The 25,468-nt window shown below is 35.0% G+C and overlaps 1 protein-coding gene across 1 annotated transcript in view; it reads right to left on the reverse strand.

The window, feature by feature from the left end:
* The window catches only part of CNTN5 (contactin 5), a 1,372,019-nt gene that overhangs the window by 100,911 nt on the left and 1,245,640 nt on the right, over positions 1–25,468 (reverse strand). Inside the window, exon 17 of the mRNA XM_068554615.1 lies at positions 1,529–1,687. Within this exon, the coding sequence (XP_068410716.1) occupies positions 1,529–1,687 (159 nt within the window). The remainder of the gene's footprint in view (positions 1–1,528; positions 1,688–25,468) is intronic.

Here is a 25,468-nt window from a genome sequence, read left to right on the forward strand (position 1 = left end):
CTTTGTGACCACCTAGATGGGTGGGGTAGGGAAGGTGGGAAGGAGATGCAAGAGGGAGGAAATATGGGGATATATGTATGTGTATAGCTGATTCACTGTTATAAAGCAGAAACTAAGACACCATTGTAAAGCAATTATACTCCAATAAAGATGTTTAAAAAAATAAAGAAAAAAAGAATCCATCTGCCAGTGCAGGGGACACAGGTTCAAGCCCTGGTCCAGGAAGGTCCCACATGCTGTGGAGCAACTAACCCCGTGTGCCACAACTACTGAGCCCATGTGCCTAGAGTCCGTGCTCTGCAAAAAGAGAAGCCACCGTAATGAGAAGCCCATGCACCCAAACAAAGAAAAGCCCCTGCTTGCCACAACTAGAGAAAGCCTGTGTAGCAACAAAGACCCAACCCAGCCAAAGTAAAATAAATATATAAATAAATTAAGAAAAAAAATAAAAACCAGAATTGCATTTTGCATGTGGATGAATATACTTTCTTACCCCTAAATTTCAAATTTTTACCCCAAAACAAGTTTCTGCTCAAATTTAATTTATTTAAGCAATGAAATGGACCACTTTACTCCTATAACATTCAGATTAATTGAGTTTTATGGTTACTGCATTCAGGTATTTTACTGATTTTATATTTCACTTCTATGTAGGTAAATCAATTTTATATTTAGATAGAAAGTAAAATCACAAATCCCTGCTCAGTATGGACAACTGCTTCTGAAGATTACATTTTATAGATACTGTACACTTTTCACCAATACACTAAATTGGTGATAACTATCAACTGAGTGTAATTTCACATATCCCCGCAGACAGCCACATTTGGAGAGGGAAGGGAAGTTTAGTTATAATGTGACGAGAAAACTTTCAGGGAAGAAAATTATTTTTAAAATAATGCAACTGGAAGGCAAACATCTTAGAAGTAAGCATTAAAATGCTGTATTGTTTTAAATAATGTGATTTTATGTTAGATTTTCTTTTTATAAATAAAACAGATGTGTGACTCTAAAGGGGTAGCACAAGAAACTGGAGTAATGGAGCAGTTCTTTATCTGTCTTGGTAGCGATTTGAATAGATATAATAAAATTTCATAGAATTTTATGGAACTATACCCTAAAAATATTGCATGTAAAAAAGGGTGAAATTTGAATGTGATCTGTGGTTTATAGCATTGTATCAATGTCAGTTTCCTGATTTGATCATTGTGCCATTGTTATGTAGAATATTTTCATTGGGGCAAGGTGAGGGATGGGCCCACTGGGAATCTTTGTATTATTTTTGCAACTTTTATGTGAGTCTAAGGTTATTTCAATAAACAAAGATAAATCATGTGGTCCTTCCTCGGGAAATGAGAAAAGAAGAAAGCAAAGTGACTTTATAAAAAGAAGGCAACAATGATTAATATTGTCATAAATAATAAAATTTCCAGAATCCAAGATAATCCTACTAAGATTGTTAGCAAATATAGCTCATGACATAGGAAGCTGCTCTGGTGGTGTCTGACATTGCCTTAGAGCCTCTTACCTGTTTTTACTGTTTGCCAGCCTAGGGAGAAGGGGCTGCGAGCCTGCAAGTTGTATGAGGAGATTGGGCTGTGGTTGTCAGTGGCTGGACTCCAGGAAAGTGTGGCTGTGCTCTCAGTGATTTCCTCAACGATCACTATCCCTGGTGGGCCTGGGGGACCTATAAGCAAAAGGGAATGGATAAAGTTAAGGTCAAGCCATGAGAAACTGTATTTCCAGTAAGGACCCAACCAAACTAGTAAGTATCTTAATGAAATATATACTTAGTAATGAATGTTGACAGTAAAAAAGAAATGAGATACAAGTTGGTTTCTATGATTTCTGGGGATAACTTAATTATAGTTTAGATTTTTTCCTAATACTTTGTGCTTGGAGGCAGCTACTGGTTAGCATTGCATTTTATAGAAGAGGAAAATATAATTTAAAACAAATGCAAGGATTTGAATGTCAGGAGCAACTATGACTCTTGAAATCAATCACAGCTTACAGAAGTAGCAACAGAGTGATAGGCAATACAATCAGGAACATAAACGATCCCATCATTACCACAAACCTACAGGTATATGGGCCTAATTTTCATGTTCAGGAAGAGTACAGTGTACAAATAGTGTGATGTATCTGCCAAGTAGTTTAAATTCAAACAGGGAACAATGAAAGGCTCTGAAATTATGAGATTTCAGACCAAGAAAGAGTATATACTAGAAGTGAGGCATGGAAAAATGATTAGATGATGATAATGATGATGACTTTTTGGTGAGGGTGAGAGGATGGTGAATTAGAGAAGATTATTCCCCTTTTGATCATAAAAAATTGGTATAGAATAGTGATTATCAAGTGATGTGCACGTAGACTCCAGCTTCAAAAAACAACCAAGATCTGATATGAGGAGAAATATACCTCTGTATTACTACTTCTAAAACAGGGATTTCTAATAACATTCAAAAATATGTACAGTGTTGATATTGTAGTGGCTAAAAACAATGTCAGTTTCCTTATTAACATTTTTCTATTCCCAAATATGGACAATTCAAGCTGCAAGGATGCTTTTATTTTCAATGAAAAATATAATCCACCTTTAAATATTTTATTTTCCAAATTAGTCCTTATGTAGCAAGTTGCTCTCTGGATTTGGGGATTATGAAGTCTGAGCAGTAAGGGCTGACCTAGACTGTAAGGAGCTAAGAAATGGTGGAATGTTAAAGAGATGGAGACAGTAAAGACCTTTGAGTACAAAATAAGGAAGGGACGATGAGACGGACAAAGTGTTTTTTAAACATCACCAAGTGAATGACATTTTTAGGAAATGAGAAATGGGTGTTATATCAAGAGTAAGAAGAACCAGCAGTGGCTAACAGAGACTCAAGACTTAGAAGACAAGGACTACTCCATCAGGAAGGTGACAAAAGACTGGGATTGTGATCAAACGTGTAGAGGATAACCATGAGAAGTGGCATTTTCTTTTCTCTCTGAGAGAAATTAAGGAAGAAACAATGAATAGAGAGAGAAATCTTTTGAAATGCTAAGAAGGGAAGTTGGGAGAACTCATTTGGGAAGGTTCTCCTTTTTTCACTAAAGAAGGAAAAATTATCCACAAAAAGGGAAGGTTGTTGGGTGAGAATGGGACTGGGAGCTAGAGAAGAATGGAAAATGTCTAAATAAGCCCATGATAAAAGAGGAAAGACATGAAGAAGAGTGAAGTATAAATATTTTGGAATAGTCTTGGAGTTCAAGTTTTGTTCAATAACATAATTTTGAAGTGGAACTGACCAACTCAACAAGGTTAGGTTAGAAAGCCAGGACCAGGGCCAGAAAAAGTGGTTAATTGGGTCAATTTAGATTTAGTTTATAAATTTGATATTACATCATCAAAGATGCCAATAGTATAAATGACCATAGCCTCAAGGAGGACTAGAGAGTCAAGTGAAGCCAGAATGGTGCTGGCAGACTAAAATAAAAAAGCAGAGTCCAGGAAACCAGGTTTTTATGAGGGGAAGATGTAAGAATAAGAAATTGTGAGAAGAAAATAGTAGAATTTGTGATTTAAGTGTAGGGAACTTTCGATGAGAATTTGTGTTTATCTGGAATGAAGTGGGAAATATAATTATTAGGTCAAGGACTTATGGAAGAATATGTTTGATGTGTCACCAATATAAATGTTCAGAGTATTAAAATGGTAGCTAAGGATGAGGTGTGGAAAATAAATGAGATCCAGGTACTGAAGATGTCTAACAAGTTGTTAGACTGCAGTGACATGGATATGGAGGAGTGAGTCTAACAATAATAAAGATAAGAATATTAACTGTAATAATTATACCAATAGCTACCATATCCTCACTGTACTGTATTAAGTCACTGCATTAACTATTTTGCAAACATTAACTTGTTCACCTATTTCTATGTCACTGTGAGGTGGGCATTATAATCCCTATTTCATAGAGGACATAAGGGAATCTCAAAGAGCTAGTTTGGTCGACTAATAATAAATAAGTTATGTAGTCAAAACCTTACTATATGTTAGGTGTTACACTAGGCAGTGGGTATCAGAGAATCCCTTCTAGTGAGGAGAAGTTATTTGCCCAAGTAGCTCTGCTAATGAATGGCACAGCAGAGATCTGAATTCAGATCTGATTGTAAAGCCTGATTTGTTCAAGAAAGCAAGGATTACAGAGATCCTTCTTCCTTTCCCTGTTAATCTATGGAGTACTTTCAGTTGAAGGAAGGAAAGAAAGAGAAAAAGTGTGTGTTGGGGAACGGCACATTTAAATTATGTAGTAGAGATAGACATAACATTGAAGAAACTGTTTAGGACTTTGTGGCAGCCTGTGTATGAGATAGCCATCAACACTTTCTTTCCTCCTTGTACGTGAAGGTCATTCCCTTTTTGGAAGGTGAAGCCTATTCTTTCAATCCCGTTGAATTTGGGTTGGCCTGTGACTACAGGCATACTTCACTGATATTATGGATTTTTTTCTAGACGACCATAATAAAGGTAATGTTGCAATAAAGCAAGTCACACAATTTTTTTGATTTCCAAGTGCATATAAAATTATGTTTACATCATACTATAGTCTATCAAGTGTGCAATAACATTATTTCTAAAAAAACAATGTACATACCTTAATTAAAAATACTTTATTGCTAAAAACTGCTAACCATTATCTCAGCCTTCAGTAGGTCATAATCTTTTAGCTGGTGGAGGGTCTTGTCTCAAAGTTGACAGCTGTGGACTGATTGAGGTGGTGGTTACTGAAGGGTGGGGTGGCTGTGGCAATTTCTTAAAATAAGTCAACTATGATGTTTGCCACATAAATTGACTCTTCCTTTCATGAATGAGTTCTCTGTAACATACTATGATGCTGGATAGCATTTTACCCACAGTAGAATTTCTTTCAAAATTGGAGTCAGTCCTCCCAAACAATTTTCACAATCGTTTCAACAATTTTCATAGCACGTTTGCCAAGGTAGTTTCCATCTCAAGAAACCATTTTCTTAGCACATCTGTAAGAAGCAACTCTTCATTTGTTAAAGTTGTATCATGAGAATGCAGGAATTCAGTCACAACTACAATCTACACTTCTAACTTTAGCACTCTTGCTATTTCCACTACATCTTCCTCTACTGAAGTCTTGAATCCCTCAGTCATCCATAAAAGTTGGAATCAGCTCCTTCCAAATTCCTGTCAATGTTGATATTTTGACTTCTTCCCATGAATCACAAACGTGCTTAATGGCATTAGGATGGTGAATCCTTTCCTGAAGGTTTTCAGTTTATTTTACTCAGATCCATCAGAGGAATCACTGTCTATGGCAGTTGTAGCCTTATGAAATGTATTTCTGAAATAAAAAGACTTGAAAGTCAAAATTACTCCTTGATCCATGGGCTGCAGAATGGATATTGTGTTAGCAGGCATGAAAACAACATAAATCTTGTTGTACATCTCCATCAGAGCTCTTGGGTCGCCAGGTGCATTATCATTGAGCTGTAATATTTTGAAAGAAATCTTTTTTTCTGAGCAGTAAGTCTCAACAGTGGGCTTCAAGTATTGAGTAAACCATGTTGTAAACAGATATGCTGTCATCCATGCTTTGTTGTTCCACTTATAGAGCACAGGCAGTGTATATTTAGGCCCTAGGATTTTCAGAATGGTAAATGAGCATTGGTTTCAACTGAGAGTCACCAGCTGCATTAGCCCCTAACAAGAGAGTCAACCTGCCTGTTGAAGCTTTGAAGTCATGCATTGACGTCTCCTCTCTAGCTGTGAAAGTCCTAGATGGCATCTTCTTCCAATAGAAGGATGTTTCATGTACATTGAAAATAAGTTATCCAGTTGAGCCATTTTTATTAATTATCCTTGCTAGATCTTCTGGATAACTGGCTGCAGCTTCTACCTCAGCACTTGCTGCTTCACCTTGTACTTTTATGTATGGAGATGTCTTCTTTCCTTAAACCTCAGGAACCAACCTCTGCTAGTTTCAAACTTTTCTTTTGCAGCTCTCTCACCTCAGTCTTCATAAAATTGAAGGGAGTTAGGGCTTTGCTCTAGATTAGGCTTTGGCTTAAGGGAATGTTGTGGCTGGTTTGATCTTCTGTCCAGACCTAAAACTTTCTTCATATCAGCAATAAGCCTGTTTTGCTTTCTTATCATCTGTGTATTCACTGCAGTAGCACTTTTAATTTCCTTCAAAAACTTTTCCTTTGCATTCAAAACTTGGCTAAGCGGTGCAAGAGGCATAGCTTTCAGCTTATCTCAACTTTAAACATGCTTTCCTCTCTAAGCTTAATCATTTCTAGCTTTTGATTTAAAGTGAGAGACCTGCGACCCTTTCTTTAACTTGAACACTTAGAGACCATTGTAGGGTTATTAACTGGTCCAATATCAATATTGTTGTGTCTCAGGGAATAGGGAGGCCCAAGGAGAGGGAGAGATATAGGGGGACAGATGGTCAGTGGAGTAATAAGAACATATACAACATTTATCAATTAAATTTGCTTTCTTATATGGGTGTAGTTCATGGTGCCCCAAAACAATTGCAATTGTAGTATCAAAGATCACTGATTGCAGAGTACCATAACAAATACAACAATAATAAAAAAGTTTGAAATATTGCAAAAATTACCAAAATGTGACACAGAGACACAAAGTGAGAAAATGCTTTCGGAAAAATGGTGCTTTCGGAAAAATGCAGGGTTGCCACAAACCTTCAATTTGTAAAAAATGCAATATCTGCAAAGTGCAATAAAGTGCAATAAAGCGAAGTATGCCTATATTTGACCCAGGTGACAGTGGTAGAAGTGACACAGCGTAACTTTTGAGGAGAAGTCATAAGAAGCTTTGCAGCTTCATCCCATGTCTCCTGGAATGCTTATGGGAAAATCCAGCTGCCTAGTTAGAAGTCCTATTAAACTGAGGCTACCATTCTGTCAGGAAGTCCAAGCTAGCCATTTGGAGAATCCCGTGGAGAGAGGGATATCCAACTTGCCCTCAGCTATTCCAGTCATCCCAGCCCAGGCACCAGACATGTGAAGAAGCCTTCAAATGATTCCAGTTTCAGCCACCGTTAGACATATGTGCATGAGAGATCCCTGCTAAGAACCTAGCTATGCCTGTCAGCTGCCAAAACAATGAGAGCAAATAATGTATGGATATTTTAAGCCACTAATTTTGGGGAAACAATGGATAATTGGAACAGACTTCAAAATAGTTTGATTTGAGAGTTTGTTCATAGGTAGGGAATTTGTCAGGAGAATCTTTAACATGCTTTGAAAAAAGACTTGAAATTTAGCTATTGTATTCAAATAGGAATAATTACCAACATAATTCATTTTTTAAGTTCTTCCATATTGTTCCATTTCTTCTGTTCCATTTCATCCATTCTATTCATTTATGTCTTCAAAAAGCATTAACGATCACCTACATGTGAGGCATGATAGGAGATATTGTGGAAAGTAACTATTTGTTAACTTAAATAAAATAATTTGCCTTTCTGAGTATTAAATCTCTACTAAAATATTTAAATTAGTTCTCTTAAAAAACATATATTTCTTTTAATAATAGGCAATAATTACTCTAAATACTTTTTTAAAAACTTCAGCTGGTACAAAAAATGGAACTTACAACATAATTAATAAATTCCCAAGTATTTTTCTTTATATTTGGCTATTTTCCCAAATATAGTCTTTAGCAAAATAATCAGTGACAGTGAACAAGATTTATGTACCCAGGATGCTGATTGTGGCTGTGCAATTATATATAATTACAAGCCATTGTAAATAATTAATTGTCTGATAATCATGTAATGTTTAAATCATAAAATCTTATAATAAAATATTAGGTGGCCATTAAACTGCCTAATATTTAGGACTCTTTAATGATATGGGAAATGTTCATAAAAAAATAGAATGCAAAATTATATGTTTATATAAATGTATAAATAGTAATTTGCCTAATGTTTACAGGAAAAGACTGGAAAGAAATGCATTAAAGTGTACATGGTGGTTATTGCTTGGAGCTGAAGCTATAATGACTTAAATTTTATTCTTTATACTTGTTTGGATTTTCCAATTCTGTACAATAAGCATGTATTACTTCTAAAATTATTTTAAAAATCATTATTTTAAACAATGCCTCCATATTGTGATATGGATGTACTATTCTAAGTATATTCTATTTAACTAAACATTTGCTTATTCCTAGTATGTGTGTGGAAAGCACTGTGCTGAGTGGTGGGAGAAAGGTGGGGGAAATGGTTTATAGGAGGACAAAATAGGGTTCCAACCCCAGGTGTGTTTAAAATCCAGTGGCAGAGACAGATCTTTTACAAAAAACAAATGCCAGGCAATAATAATGTTGCACATTAGTACATTTGACATCTCATTATAGCACTTGTTACATTGGTTATAATTATTTTTTTGTAAGTTCCGTCTGTCTGAATATTCAACATGGTAATTGGTATATATTAGTCGCTAAGTAAATATCTGTAGAGGAAGAGATGAAAGGGAGAAGGGAGAAGAAGGAAGAAGAGATGTGGAAAGACCAAAGGAGTTTTGTTTTGAATTTGAAATGCTGTGTAACAATTAACAAGTTTTAAAATAAAGTAATTATCATGTAAGACAAATATTCAATATGACAGCCTCTTTTTTTGTTACATCAAAATATTTGAGTTAACCGTTTTTTTTTTTGTTTGTTTTGTTTCTTCAGTTAAGAGTAGAGTAGGGTGGTAATAAAAATGACAGACTAGGTCAATGAACGAAGAAAACATTTTCATATGATTTAATACTAAGCTCATCATTATTAGAATCTTAGAGTATTAAAGTTTATGGACAGACAACTTTTCTAAATCTTTATAAATCTGAAAGATTGTTATGAATATAGTATTGTAAAAATATTCTAAAAAATTAGTGATGAACCAAGATGGCGGAGTAGAAGGACGTGCTCTCACCCCCTCTTGCAAGAACACCAGAATCACAACTAGCTGCTGGACAATCATTGACAGGAAGACACTGGAACTCAGCAAAAATGATACCCCACATCCAAAGACGAAGGAGAAGCCACAATGAAACGTTAGGAGGGTCACAATCACAGTAAAATCAAATCCCATAACTGGTGGGTGGGTGACTCACAGACTGGCGAACACTTATAACAGAGAAGTCCATTCACTGGAGTGAAGCTTCTGAGCCCCATGTCAGGCTTCCCAACCTGGGGGTCCGGCAATGGGAGGAGGAATTCCTAGAGAATCAGACTTTGAAGCCTAGTGGGAATTGATTGCAGGACTTTGACAGGACTGGGGGAAATAGAGACTCCACTCTTGGAGGGCACACACAACGTAGTGTGTGCATTGGGACCCAGGGGAAGGAGCAGTGACCCCAGGGGAGACTGAACCAGACATACCTGCTAGTGTTGGAGGGTCTCCTGCAGAGGCAGGGCGTGGCTCGGTTTCACCAGGGGGACAAGGACACTGGCAGCAGAAGTTCTGGGAAGTGCTCCTTGGTGTGAGCCCTCCCAGAGTCTGTCATTAGACCCACCAAAGAGCGCAGGTAGGCTCTAGTGTTGGGTTGCCTCAGGCCAAAAAACCAATAGGGAGGGAGCCCAGCCCAACACATCAACAGTAAAGTGGATTAAAGTGTTACTGAGCTCTGAACACCACAGCAACAGTCAGCTCTACCCACCACCAGTCCCTCCCATCAAGCATTTTAGATAGCCTCATACACCAGAGGGCAGACAGCAGAAGCAAGAAGAACTACGATCCTGCAGCCTGTGGAACAAAAACCACATTCACATAAAGATAGACAAGATGAAAAGGCAGAGGACTATATACCAGATGAAGGAACAAGATAAAACCCCAGAAAAACAATTAAATGAAGTGGAGATAGGCAACCTTCCAGAAAAAGAATTCAGAATAATGATAGTGAAGATGATCCAGGACCTCAGAAAAGAATGGAGGCAAAGATCGAGAAGACGCAAGAAATGTTTAACAAAGACCTAGAAGAATTAAAGAACAAGCAAACAGAGAGGAACAATACAATAACTGAAAGAAAAACTACACTAGAAGGAATCAATAGCAGAATAACTGAGACAGAAGAACGGATAAGTGACCTGAAAGACACAATGGTGGAATTCACTGTTGCGGAACAGAATAAAGAAAAAAGAATGAAAAGAAATGAAGACAGTCTAAGAGAACTCTGGGGCAATATTAAACATAACAACATTCGCATTATAGGGGTCTCAGAAGGAGAAAAGAGAGAGAAAGGACCCGAGAAAATATTTGAAGAGATTATAGTCGAAAACTTCCCAAACATGGGAAAGGAAATAGCCACCCAAGTCCAGGAAGCGCAGCGAGTCCCATACAGGATAAACCCAAGGAGAAACATGCCGAGACACATAGTAATCAAATTGGCAAAAATTAAACACAAAGAAAAATTATTGAAAGCAAATAGGGAAAACCGACAAATAACATACAGGGGAACTCCCATAAGGTTAACAGCTGATTTCTCAGCAGAAACTCTACAAGCCAGAAGGGAGTGGCATGATATACTTAAAGTGATGAAAGGGAAAACCTACAACCAAGATTACTCTACCCAGCAAGGATCGCATTCAGATTCAATGGAGAAATCAAAAGCTTTACAGACAAGTAAAAGCTAAGAGAATTCAGCACCACCACACCAGCTCTACAACAAACGCTAAAGGAACTTCTATAAGTGGGAAATACAAGAGAAGAAAATGACCTACAAAAACAAACCCATAACAATTAAGAAAATGGTCATAGGAATATACATCTCGATAATTACCTTAAATATGAATGGATTAAATGCTCCAACCAAAAGACACAGGCTTGCTGAATGGTTACAAAAACAAGACCCATATATTTACTGTCTACAAGAAACCCACTTCTGACCTAGGGACACATACAGACTGAAAGTGAGGGGATGGAAAAAGGTATTCCATGCAAATGGAAATCAAAAGAAAGCTGGAGTAGCTATACTCATATCAGATAAAATCGACTTTAAATTAAAGAATGTTACAAGAGACAAGGAAGGATACTACATAATGATCAAGGGACCAAGCCAAGAAGAAGATATAGCAATTATAAATATATATGCACCCAACATAGGAACACCTCAATACAAAAGGCAACTGCTAACAGCAATAAAAGAGGAAATCGACAGTAACACAATAATAGTGGGGGACTTTAACACCTCCCTTACACCAATGGACAGATCATCCGAAATGAAAATAAATAAGGAAACAGAAGCTTTAAATGACACAATAGAACAGATAGATTTAATTGATATTTATAGGACATTCCATCCAGAAAGAGCAGATTTCATTTTCTTCTCAAGTGTGCATGGAACATTCTCCAGGATAGATCACATCTTGGGTCACAAATCAAGCCTCAGTAAACTTAACAAAATTGAAATCATATCAAGCATCTTTTCTGACCACAACACTATGAGATTAGAAATGAATTACAGGGAAAAAAACGTAAAAAACACAAACACAGGGAGGCTAAACAATACGTTACTAAATAACCAAGAGATTAGTGAAGAAGTCAAAGAGGAAATCAAAAAAATACCTAGAGATAAATGACAATGAAAACACGATGATCCAAAACCTATGGGATACAGCAAAAGCAGTTCTAAGAGGGAAGTTTATAGCTATACAAGCCTACCTCAGGAAACAAGAAAAATCTGAAGTAAACAATCTAACCTTACACCTAAAGGAACTAGAGAAAGAAGAACAAACAAAACCCAGAGTTAGCAGAAGGAAACAAATGATAAAGATCAGAGCAGAAATAAATGAAATAGAAACAAAGAAAACAACAGCAAAGATCAATAAAACCAAAAGCTGGTTCTTTGAGAAGATAAACAACATTGATAATCCATTAGCCAGACTCATCAAGAAAAAGAGGGAGAGGACTCAAATCAATAAAATTAGAAATGAAAAAGGAGAAGTTACAACAGACACTGCAGAAATACAAATCATCCTAAGAGACTACTACAAGCAACTCTATGCCAATAAAATGGACAACCTGGAAGAAAAGGACAAATTCATAGAAAGGTATAACCTTCCAGGACTGAACCAGGAAGAAACAGAAAATATGAACAGACCAATCACAAGTAATGAAATTGAAACTGTGATTAAAAATATTCCAACAAACAAAAGTCCAGGACCAGATGGCTTCACAGGTGAATTCTATCAAACATTTAGATAAGAGCTAACACCCATCCTTCTCAAACTCTTTCAAAAAATTGCAGAGGAAGGAACACTCCCAAACTCATTCTATGAGGCCACAATCAGCCTGATAGCAAAATCAGACAAAGATGTCACAAAAAAAGAAAATTACAGACCAATATCACTGATGAATATAGATGCAAAAATCCTCAACAAAATACTAGCAAACAGAATCCAGCAGCACATTAAAAGGATCATACACTATGATCAAGTGGGATTTATCCCAGGGATGCAAGGATTCTTCAATATATGCAAATCAATCAATGTGATACACCATATTAACAAATTGAAGAATAAAAGCCATATGATCATCTCAATAGATGCAGAAAAAGTTTTTGACAAAATTCAACAACCATTTATAATAAAAACTCTCCAGAAAGTGGGCATAGAGGGAACCTACCTCAACATAATAAAGGCCATATATGACAAACCCACAGCAAACATCATTCTCAATGGTGAAAAACTGAAAGCATTTCCTCTAAGATCAGGAACGAGACAAGGATGTCCACTCTCACCATTATTATTCAACATAGTTGTGGAAGTCCTAACCACGGCAATCAGAGAAGAAAAAGAAATAAAAGAATACAAGTTGGAAAAGAAGAATTAAAACTGTCACTGTTTGCAGATGACATATTATACATAGAGAATCCTAAAGATGCTACCAGAAAACTACTAAAGCTAATCAGTGAATTTGGTAAAGTATAAGGATACAAAATTAATGCACAGAAATCTCTTGCATTCCTATACACTAATGTTGAAAAATCTGAAAGAGAAATTAAGGAAACACTCCCATTTACCATTGCAACAAAAAGAATAAAATACCTAGGAATAAACCCACCTAGGGAGAACAAAGACCTGTATGCAGAAAACTATAAGGCACTGATGAAAGAAATTAAAGTTGATACCAACAGATGTAGAGTTATACCATGTTCTTGGATTGGAAGAATCAATATTGTGAAAATGATTAAACTACCCAAAGCAATCTACAGATTCAACGCAATCCGTATCAAATTACCAATGGCATTTTTTACGGAACTAGAAGAAATCATCTTAAAATTTGTACGGAGACACAAAAGACCCTGAATAGCCAAAGCAGTCTTGAGGGAAAGAAATGGAGCTGGAGGAATCAGACTCCCTGACTTCAGACTATACTACAAAGATACAGTCATCAAGACAATATGGTACTGGCACAAAAACAGAAACATAGATCAATGGAACAAGATAGGAAGCCCAGAGATAAACCCACGCACCTATGGTCAACTAATCTATGACAAAGGAGGCAAGGATATACAATGGGGAAAAGACAGTCTCTTCAATAAGTGGTGCTGGGAAAACTGGACAGCTACATGTAAAAGAATGAAATTAGAACACTCCCTAACACCATACACAAAAATAAACTCAAAATGGATTAGAGACTTAAATGTAAGACCGGACACTATAAAACTCTTAGAGGAAAACATAGGAAGAACACTCTTTGACATAAATCACAGCAAGATCTGTTTTGACCCACCTCCTAGAGTAATGGAAATAAAAACAAAAATAAACAAATGGGACCTAATGAAACTTCAAAGCTTTTACACAGCAAAGGAAACAAATATACAAAGAGCTCATGCAGCTCAATATTAAAGAAACAAACAACCCAATCCAAAAATAGGCAGAAGACCTAAATAGACATTTCTCCAAAGAAGACATACAGATGGCCAAGAAGTACATGAAAATCTGCTCAACATCACTAATTATTAGAGAAATGCAAATCAAAACTACAATGAGGTATCACCTCACACCAGTTAGAATGGGCATCATCAGAAAATCTACAAACAACAAATGCTGGAGAGGGTTCAGAGAAAAGGGAACCCTCTTGCCCTGTTGGTGGGAATGTAAATTGATACAGCCACTATGGAGAACAGTATGGCAGTTCCTTAAAAAACTAAAAACAGAATTACCATATGATCTAGCAATCCCACTACTGGGCATATACTCAGAGAAAACCATACTTGAAAAAGACACATGCACCCCAATGTTCATTGCAGCACTATTTACAATAGCCAGGTCATGGAAGCAACCTAAATGCCCATCGACAGATGAATGAATAAAGAAGAAGTGGTACATATATACAATGGAGTATTACTCAGCCATAAAAAGGAATGAAATTGAGTCATTTGTTGAGACCTGGACGGATCTAGAGACTGTCAAACAGAGTGAAGTAAGTCAGAAAGAGAAAAACAAATATCATATATTAACGCATGTATGTGGAACCTAGAAAAATGGTACAGATGAACTGGTTTGTAGGGCAGAAGTTGAGACACAGAGGTAGAGAACAGACGTATGGACACCAAGGGGGGAAAACCGTGGTGGGGTGGGGATGATGGTGTGCAGAATTGGGTGATTGGAATTGAGATGTATGCACTGATGTGTATAAAATTGATGACTAATAAGAACGTGCAGTATTAAAAAACAGACAAACAAAAAAAATTAACTAATACTAAACTTTCTTTGGGTTATTTGTATGGAAATATGTTAGTATAAATGTTTCAGACATTACATGAAATTTCTAAAAAAAAAATTAGTGATGTGATTTACCTATTAAAACACATTAAATGAAATTTTCAACCATAATGAAAGTGAAAATGAGTTTATGGTTATTATATTAGTATTGGTTTACAATGCTCTAATTACAGAGAAAAATGTACTTTTAGACATTATGTACTGAATTGTGGCTGCAATTAGCTTCTTGTATATATTTAGGAGTGAATTACATTAATATTATATTAATACAATCAATAATTTTGTTTTTAAAGCCTGTTCATGATGGTCATATTTTCAACATCTTTTGACTTTTTTTAAAGTCAGGGAGTAAATTTTCTCTTCAAAGAATTTTATAGCTAATTTACACAAGATATATTTGAAAATAGATTAATAAGAGATAAGATGACAAATGTGTGGCTGTAGCTAGTGTCTGAATGTTTTATAGATGCCAGTCATTTAGAAGAAATCTTATTAATTTTATACTGAGGTGTAATGATTCAATGTCAGATGGTCAGGTATCTGGAAAGTCCCCCTCTCTCCCGCACCCATGATAGTGCTCTTATATAGGGTCACTAAAATAAATATTTTATTTGAAAGTAGACCATTTAGAAAAATGGACACAGTCTTTATTTCTTCATGGTAAGGACTCTGAGCAAATGACAATGCACAAAGGCCCTTGGCAGAAGCCATGCTCTCATGAATTCAATCTGTCTCCATCAAGGGCTCCCCAGGATTGCCGTTAGATTGCTATCAGATCAACTCACTCTGCTGACCTAATGTTCAGTTAGAAATTTGTCTTCTCTTGAGAAGACATTGACTTTTATAGTTGAAAAACAAATAAAATATATATCTCTTTGTAACATTTAAAGTTGTTATTTTTATCCTGGTGACATGAAACAAGGACTTAAAGACTTCATGTAATAGTTAAACATGTTACAGAGTCTTGGAATGTTTAAATTAACCAGAGCCATCTAGCTCAACCCTATTATTTTTCAGATGAGGAAGGAGAGAGAGAAACTCCTCCTCAAAAAAATGAGATCAAAAGGGTCCTTATCCTTTAGAAGGAAAATGAGTGGAAGCAGGTGTTGGCTTTAGTCTGGACAGCCAGTGGTGGGGCGTTTCCTGTTTAAAGCAAATTATGACAAATTAATGTCAACAAACAGGAAGCTGCATACTGACCTCCTGTGAAATTATTGTTCATTCTCCTATTAGACATCAATTGGTGGTGCCAGGCTTTAGAATTTTTGTGTTGTGACTGTCCAATCCTTTTTGAGGAATAATTCTTTAAAACATCTTCCTAATGCTAAGCATGACTCCCTGTGGCAAGCAACTTCTTTTTCTCACCTAGCATCACATTCTCTGCCTGATTTTGACACCTGCTTATTCAATAAATATTTCTACTGGTACGTGTTACTTTTTAAACAAATCTATTTTGTAAAAAATAAATCTACTCAGTTTTTATTTTCATTTTTATTTGATTTGGGGGACTTTCTATTTTTCTTATATAGAAGTTTTAAGTGAAAAATTAAACTTGTTGGGATTCAAAACATTAAACAGTTCTTTGTTTTAAATTGATTAAACTAAAATGAAAAGTTCAATACCAAATATGCCATGGTATCTTAAATTGGTTCTGTCTTTAAGCCCATAAATATTGCTTGGGGACAGACACTTCTTACTTCTAGACACATGTAGGCATATGGGTCAGAAGAAAGGAAAGCAATCACAGAAGTAAAGTCATGAACATGCCCTTCTAATACTAAGGGAAGAGATTTAGCTACTGTCTGAAAGATTATATTAATGCAGAAAAATAAACTTGATAACTCAGACTATGAAGAGTATTTTTAATTTTTATGATGTATAGTTTAAATACATGCAACGAACTGTCTAGTACAAAGGACCATTTTGTGTAGATCAAATTTAAAAGACCATAATAAATAACAACAAAACCTTTCATTAAAAAGTAATAGTCAACAATGTGAGTAGATTTCCTGTATCACATCACATATTAATACCTAGTAGTAATTGGTTGCTGAGGTTTTCATCTTTACAATAGAATTATGAAGACTTACGATATACCCTTATTTAAGATGTTATTGATAGCATATTTATTTTTATGCAAGAAAAGGTCTCCTGGCATACTTTGATGTATTGTAAAGTTCAACTTCACATAGCATTGCATCTTTCTTTGCCTTTTCCTCAGATACTTCCTTACCATCATTATGTTCCTCATGAAGTCGAGAGGGTGTTCCTAAATTTCTTTACTTTTTACCTACCTAATTTATGTGACCCTTTCATACTGTTCTCGATCCCATGAGAATAATTTTTTTTTAAACCAGGGGTAGTTAAGGATGGAAGTGAGAGCTAAACAGTTCTAATTATTTTTTTCAAAAGCAATTTTGTTTCTCATTAATTTGGTAAAGTTCACCATTTATTATATCTATCCATGTATCATTATTATCATCATTATATATATTATTATTATTTTGTATCTACCTATCTATCATTACCATTATATTATTATTGTTATTTTGTATCTATTTGTCTATCTATTTATCTATCATCATTATCATCATCGTCATCATTATCTATGTAACCTGGTCCCTCAGCATGAAATTCTTGTCTCTCCTCACTTTGCCTATTTAACACCTGTTTAGGCTTCAAATTTCAAATCTCTGCTGAAGTATCACTGCTTTGGAGGAAACTTCTCTTGCTGCCCGGTCTAGGTAAAATCACAAGATTATATACATTCATATAGTACCATGTACCTCTCATTCATAGTTGAAATCTATGAAGGTTTCTACTTATTTGTGTGAATCTCCTATTAAGGGTAGATTTCCTATTTGAATTTTAGGTACAGGAGGGCTGAAGTTGTGCTTGTAATTTGCTCACTATTGTAGTCCCACTTTCTAGTACAGGTCTTGGCACTTAGTGTGTTATCACTATAGATTTGTAATAAATGAATGAATGAATAATTTTATTAACCTAATGGGCTAGCATAGCTGTTGGGCTATCTTTTTACACATTTTTCCTTTTGACCCAATCAAAATATGAAAAAGAGTAATATATCTTTACAAAATCATTTATTCTGAAAAAATACTCAATATATATTAAAAAATAGATTCTAATTATGCTATGTTCTCATCTTTGGTAAATTCTCTTAATTAGAAACCCATCAGATCATGGTGTTTCTAAGCAACAGCAACAACAAACAAGCTATTAGTGTCTTTCAGACTTTGATGAGCAACAAAATCTCTGGCATGTTAGTAAAAAATTATCTAGATTCCTGAGCTGTACTCAATAGCTACTGAATTTCAATTTCTGTGACTAGAGCTTCAGCATTGTATTTCATACAGGTTGTCTAGGAATTTTTGTGCACCCTATATTTTAAGAAAAACTGATCTAAAGAGATTTTGATAAAGAGTCATAGGAATATTATTCCAGTTCTGACTCTTTTATGTAAGAGCTTTATTCAAGTTTCTGAACCTCATTAATGCTCAGTTTCCTTACATTTTATAAAGGGGATGATAACATCAAATTTATGTCATTATTGTGAGGGCTGTGTAGGGTAATGTATGTAACAGTACTTTGTAAATAGCTATACTAGCATTGGCTAGGCCTTTAACTAACTCAAGAACTTTGACGGTGTCATATGATCTCACAATGCTTCATTTTTTACCAATAAAAATGAGAACCTATGCAACATATTGATTTATCAAAACAAATAAAGATAGATGTGAAAATGCTTTGAAAAAGAAAAAAAATGTACTATTATTGGAAGATTCAATAAACAATCTCTATCTTCAGGGGAGTTTATAACGGAAAGGGGAAAAAGTGGTGCTGAAATAATAATGATTTAATGAGCACCTATCAGGTAGAAGGTAATGTACTAAATGTAATGTACTTTCTCTTTAATCTTTACAGAAAATCTGGTATTGACACCTGAAGACTGAGTCTCAGAAAGTACAAGTGACTCACTCAAGACAGCACAATATTCCAATACTGGACTTGGGATTCAATTCTGATTCTTAATTGCATATATATCTGAGTTTTAGCTCTGTGCTATTCATTAATATGCAACACTTCTTCACATAATTCAGCATAGACAGAAAATGTAGATTTCAGAAGTTTAAGAATTATTATGAGCAGGGGCAAATAATTTTTTTATTGATTGAAAATGGATTTAGAGATAGAAAATATATGATAGAGATGAAGTGAGCCTTGTGGTTTGCTCCCTAATATTCACTCAACCTGTCCCAATGTGGTATAGGGAATTAACCCCCCATTATATGCGGTAGCCCTGATTAGTCTATGCCCATCTTGGCAATCTCACCTGCCCCTACAGGTTCAGGAAGTTAGGTCTAAGCCAATCAAATCATGACAATCGTATTATGATAGGTACTGGTTCAGGAGTAAGCACATGGTCTAAATTGGCAAAGCCAGATGAAGTGATAGACATTTGTAGAGATACACTAGTTTTTTCTCCTGTTGTATGTGAACATGAAAGAATTTAGGCCCTATTATTCTTGGCAGTCAGCCTATGATTACAATGAGCTTTAGGGTAAGGCCAGCACTGAAGATGACAGAATGGAGATGGACCCAACCCATGTCCTTGAAAAAAACTTGAGACATTGGATCAACCAATGAAAAAAATCTGCTTTAGCTTCCTGTCAAGAGAGCCAATAAATTTCTTATTGCTTAAGCCAATTTGAGTTAGGCTTTATATTACTTGCAACTGGAAGCATCCTAAGATACAAAGTATAACAGAAGTCCCTTGGTTTACAAAGATTAAAACTGGAATAAGTCATTATCTGTGCTAAGACTGGTTATATTAGCATAAATAATCTGAAAAGAGGATCTCCAACAATATCTAATTACTCCAAATAAACCTTTTGGAATTGAAAAATGACTAAAAGTTAATCAGGAAAACTGAAAGAACAGCCAGCCAACTAGCAGCAAACAGCCAGAGAGGTAAACACAGAATACAATGAAATTACTAAAATGACTTAAAAATTTACCTATAGGATATATTAATCACTTTTGGATAGAGACTTGGGGCTTATTAAACATGTAGTATTATAACCAATGAATTCCTATGACAATAAAGTTCAACAAATTATTGAAAACTAAAGAAGGAATTTTAGAACAAGATTGAAAAATCCTATTTTACAAGCCCACAATTAAATAATCTGTGTCATTCTTATTACTACATTCATTTAAAAAAAAAAAAAAAGGCCTGAAAGGGCTGGAGAAATTGCCATGTGAGGACAAAAATGAAAAGCTAAACTTGACAGTTTTGACTGATGGAGGCTGACTAGATACCTTGACACATGGGAACTCATGCAGGCCTTGCTATTTTCCAGCCAGGTGAGTTAGAATTTCACTTTTGTATCTCTAGGACACAGAAAATTCTTTAGACAGTGAAGCTGGAAGGGTGGGTTTTGCAGTGAATATTCCAAGGAAACAGTTCCTCTGGGCTTGTACTTAAAAATAGAACAGGTGACTTTTTTTTTTTCTTTTGGTGGCAAAAGGGAATAAGTAAAAAAATATACCCAAAGACTGGAAAATTCAAGGCATTTCTGAAAAGCAGGCAGGCAGATGGTTTAAGTTTGATCAGAGTAGCAGGATTTTATGTGGAGAAAAGGAGGTTGAGGGAAGACCTTGAACAGCAGGACAATGAGTTTGAGCATTTTTATGTAGGTAGTGGAGGCCAGTAAGTACTTTAAAATGGGAGGTGGACTAACACATTAGATATTAAAAAGGAAGAGTCAAGAGTGGGAATGAAACATTATTCCAGAATTTCATGCTAAATAAATTGGAAGAGTAATGGTACAATAAAGGTGAAATCTGGAGAAGGATCTCAGAAGTTTTCTTTTCAACTTAATGAAATAAATTTTAATTGAAATAATTCTAATGATAACACTGAATTGCAGACACAGGAAGATGCTAGTTTGGAGCCTGAAGAGAGTTGAAAAGGTCAGGAAGAGTCATTGGGAGCTATGTGATGGGGAATAAATAAGAGTTGAACAGCAACATTGCTGAAAAAACATTGAGAGCTTATATGAAATGAAAAACATGATTTTATAGGGGTTGAGTCAACATTGTTCCATTAGATTCTTTATGCCCTACATTTGCTAATAACCAGAAAAAAAGGTGATCAAGTTTAAAAGCCAGCATGATGATAGGCATCAAGAAAGTCATGGATTTCAGGTAGGAATTGAATTAGGTAAAGCTGGTGACCTTACAAGTAAAGTGGAGTCCATCTGAAACTCAGAGGAAGGCAATGACACGTAAGCCTTTTCTTTAACCTTCTTATTGAATTTCCTGTCCATTTACAGTTAAACCTCCTTTTATTGCACTTCACAGATACTGTTTTTTTATAAATTGAAGGTTCATGGCAATCCTGAATCTAGCAAGTCTATCAGCATCATTTTTCCAACAGCATTTGCTCACTTCACGTTTCTGGGTCACATTTTGGTAGTTCTTGCACTATTTCAAACGTTTTCCCTATTATTGTATTTGTTCTGGTGATCTATGATTTTTGGTTTTGCTATTGCGACTCACTGAAGGTTCAGATGATGGTTAGCATTTTTTAGCAATAAAGTATTTTTTAATTAAGGTATGTACATTGTTTTTGAGGCTTAATGCACACTTAAGAGACTACAATATGCTGTAAGCACAAATCTTTTTAAAATTAAAGTGTATGTGATTTACAATGTTGTGTTAGTTTCAGGTATACAGTAAAGTGATTCAGTTATACATATATATATATATATATATATATATTCATTTTTAGATTCTTTTCCATTATAGGTTATTATAAGATATTGAGTATAGTTCCCTATGCTATACAGTAGGTCCTTGTTGGTTATCTATTTTATATATAGTAGTGTGTATATTTTAATCTAAAACTCCAAATTTGTCCCTCCCCTTCCCTTTCCCCTTTGGTAACCATAAGTTTGTTTTCTATGTCTGTGAGTTTATCTCTGTTATGTAAATAAATTCATTTCTATCAATTTTAGATTCCATATATAAATGTAACATATGATATTTGTCTTTCTGTGTCTGGCTTACTTCACTTAGTGTGATAATCCCTAGGTCCATCCATGTTTCTTCAAATGGCATTATCTCATTCTTTGTTATGGCTAAGCAATACTCCATTGTGTATATATACCACATCTTCTTTATTGATACATTTGTTCATGACCACTTAGGTTGCTTCCATGTTTTGGCTCTTGTAAATAGTGCTGCTATGAATATTAGGGTGCATATATCTTTTCAAATTATGATTTTCTCTAGATATATGCCCAGGAGTGCAATTGCTAGATCATATGGTATCTCTATTTTTAGTTTTTTAAGGCACTTCCATACTGTTCTCCAAAGTGGCTATTCCAATTTACATTCCCACCAACAGTGTAGGAGGGTTCCCTTTTCTCCACCCACTCTCCAGCGTTTATTATTTGTAGACTTTTTGATGATGATCATTCTCATTGGTGTGAGGTGATACCTCACTGTAGTTTTGATTTGCATTTCTCTAATAATTAGTGACGTTGAACATCTTTTCATGTACTTTTTGGCCATCTGTGTGTCTTCTTTGGAGAAATGTCTATTTAGATCTTATGCCTATTTTTTGATTGTTTTTTTTTTTTTTTTTGACATTGAGCTGTATGAGCTGTTTTCATATTTTGTAAATGAATCCCTTGTCATTTAAATCATTTGAAAATATTTCTCCCATTCTGAGGGCTTTTTCGTTTTGCTTATGGTTTACTTTGCTGTGCAAAAGCTTTTAAGTTTCATTAGGTCCCATTTGTTTATTTTTGTTTTTATTTCCATTACTTTAGGAGATGGATCCAAAAAGATATTTCTGCAGTTTATGTCAAAGGGTGTTCTGCCTATGTTTTCCTCTAGACGTTTTATAGTATTCAGTCTTATATTTAGGTCTTTAATCCATTTTGAGTTTAGAGAATGTTCTAATTTCATTCTTTTACATGTAGCTGTCCAGTTTTCCCACCACCTCTTATTGAAGAGACTATCTTTTCTCCATTGTATATTCTTGCCTCCTTTGTCATAGATTAGTTGACCATGGGTGCATGGGTTTATCTGTGGACTTTCTATCTTGTTCCACTGATCTATATGCCTTTTTTTTTTGCACCAATGCCAAACTGTTTTGTTTACTGTCACTTTGTAGTATACTCTGAAGTCAAGGAGTCTGATTCCTCCAGCTCCGTTTTTCTTTCTCAAGATTTTTTGGCTATTCAGGGTCATTTGTGTTTTCATACAAATTTAAAAGTTTTTTTTTAGTACTGTGAAAAATACTATTGGTAATTTGATGGGGATTGCATTGAATCTGTAGATTGCCTTGGGTCGTATAGTCATTTTGATAATATTAATTCTTCCAATCCAAGAACATCGTATTCTTTCTGTTTGTGTCATTTTTGATTTCTTTCATCAGTGTCTTAAAGTTTTCTCAGTATAGGTCTTTTGCCTCCTTAAGTTGGTTTATTCCTAAGTATTTTATTCTTTTTGATGCAGTGGTAAATGCCACTGTTTCCTTAATTTCTCTTTCTGATCTTTTGTTGTTAGTGTATAGAAATGCAACAAATTTCTGTATATTAATTTTGTATCCTGCAAATTCACCAAATTCATTGATGAGCTCTAGTAGTTTTCTGGTAACGTCTTTAGGATTTTCTATGTATAGCATCATGTCATCTGCAAACAGTGACAGTTTAACTTCTTCTTTTCCAATTTGGATTCTTTGTATTTTTTTCCTTCTCTGATTGCCATGGCTAGGACTTCCAAAACTATGTTGAATAAAAGTGGTGAGAGTGGACATCCTTGTCTTGTTCCTGATCTTAGAGGAAATGTTTCAGCTTTTCATGGTTGAGTATGACGTTAGCTGTAGGTTTGTTGTATATGGCCTTTATTATGTTGAGATAGGTTCTCTCTATGACCACTTTCTGAAGATTTTTTTTAATCATAAACAGATGTATTTTATCAAAAGCTTTTTCTGTGTAAGCATAACTTTTATATACACTGGGAAACCAAAAAAAAATTGTGTGATTCTTTTTATTGTGATATCTGCTTTATTTTGGTTGTTTGGAACCAAACCCACAGTATCTCCAAGGTATGCCTGTACTACATGTTGCCAAAATCTAGCATAAGTCATTTTTTGCTATTTGCAATTAGCTTTAAATATTTAGATTAACATTTCCTGTGAGAATGTGTGTGTGTGTGTATGTTGCAAGGAATAGGGTGGAGTGAAAGGTGAGTCATTAAAAAAATGCTGAGGTATTTAAAGAGATGGGAACATCATACTTCATATAATAGTTTTGTGATTGCAGCCATAGGAAACTTCTGAAAATCTTTTCCCACCACACCATTCCAAATTGTTTTTCCTCCCATCTCACTGGATTTGTTTTTCTGCTTGTTGACATGTTATATGACATGACAATATATTTAACATTAAATGCCTACAATTATTGTTTACTCATTTACTACTCCATATATTGAACATTCTTCCCTATTTATGTGATTTTTTTAAAAATGTAATTACTCTCTTTGGGGAAAAGGATTGCATATTCATTCATTCATACATTTAATCATTTGCTCAACAATATTGAGGAAATGTATACTGTGTGTTAGACTCTGGGCATTAGGCAGTAAACAAGATAAAGAAGATACTTGCCCTTATACGTTTTACTTTGCAGGGAGGAGAAGCAGTCAATGAACAAATGAATGAGATAATTTTAGATAGTAATAAATGCAATGAAGAAAATAAAGTGGGGTAAAAATTGGGTGGAGGGGAGGCAGGATACATTAGACAGGGAGTTGAGAAATAAATGATGAGAAGGAGATAGTTAGCCACATAAATATTATGGGCAAGAGTTTTCCAGTCAGAGACGTCAATTAAAAAAAAAATCCTAAGTGTTATGAGTTTGGCATATTTGTAGAACAAAGAATTCTTGTATGGTTTAAGCAAAGTGAAGAAAGATGTTAGAGGAGGGTGTTAATGTTGGAAAGGTCAGTAGGTGTCAGATAATAAAGGGATTTGAAGATAATGGTAATGAATTTAGATTTTATTCTGAGTGTGATGGAAAGTCATTGGATAACATATGAGAAAAGTCAAAGTAAAGAAGCCATTGAAAATGGTGGAGCAAAAGTGCAATGGAAGACTTCAGAGGATGTAGAAAGATTTGGAGGGAAAATCTATTTAAATTATTAAAAATGTATGCATATTTTTCTTTACAATAAAGTTTTGATAACAAATGTAAATTGTGATGACTCAGTAAATCACTTTTCCAATGTTGTTTTATTACACTGTTGCTGCTTAATAGAAGTTGTCAGTGTAGTTTCAATGATAGTGGTCATCAGGTGATCTGAGGATGCTTTGCATATATGTCTTTTGCAATCTTACTGAGTGTATAATGATTTTTCTACTTCCATTGTAAGCAAAAACAAAAATTATACCACCTCTTCCCCATATCAGTCTAATAAAATTAGAATTTCATGACATTTATCCTGTTTAGTATAATTTGTGAACATGTGGTTGTCGTTGGAATTTTGACGTCTTGTGAGTTTTAAGCTAAAGTGACTCGTGCCATTTTTGTTTGAAGAACTCAATTACTAATGTGAGACTCTACACATCACTACGTTTAAAATGTTTATTTAAAGAATTCTTGTGTTCATTTT

The sequence above is a fragment of the Eschrichtius robustus genome, chromosome 11 (assembly GCF_028021215.1).
Source record: "Eschrichtius robustus isolate mEscRob2 chromosome 11, mEscRob2.pri, whole genome shotgun sequence".
Lineage (NCBI taxonomy): Eukaryota > Metazoa > Chordata > Mammalia > Artiodactyla > Eschrichtiidae > Eschrichtius > Eschrichtius robustus.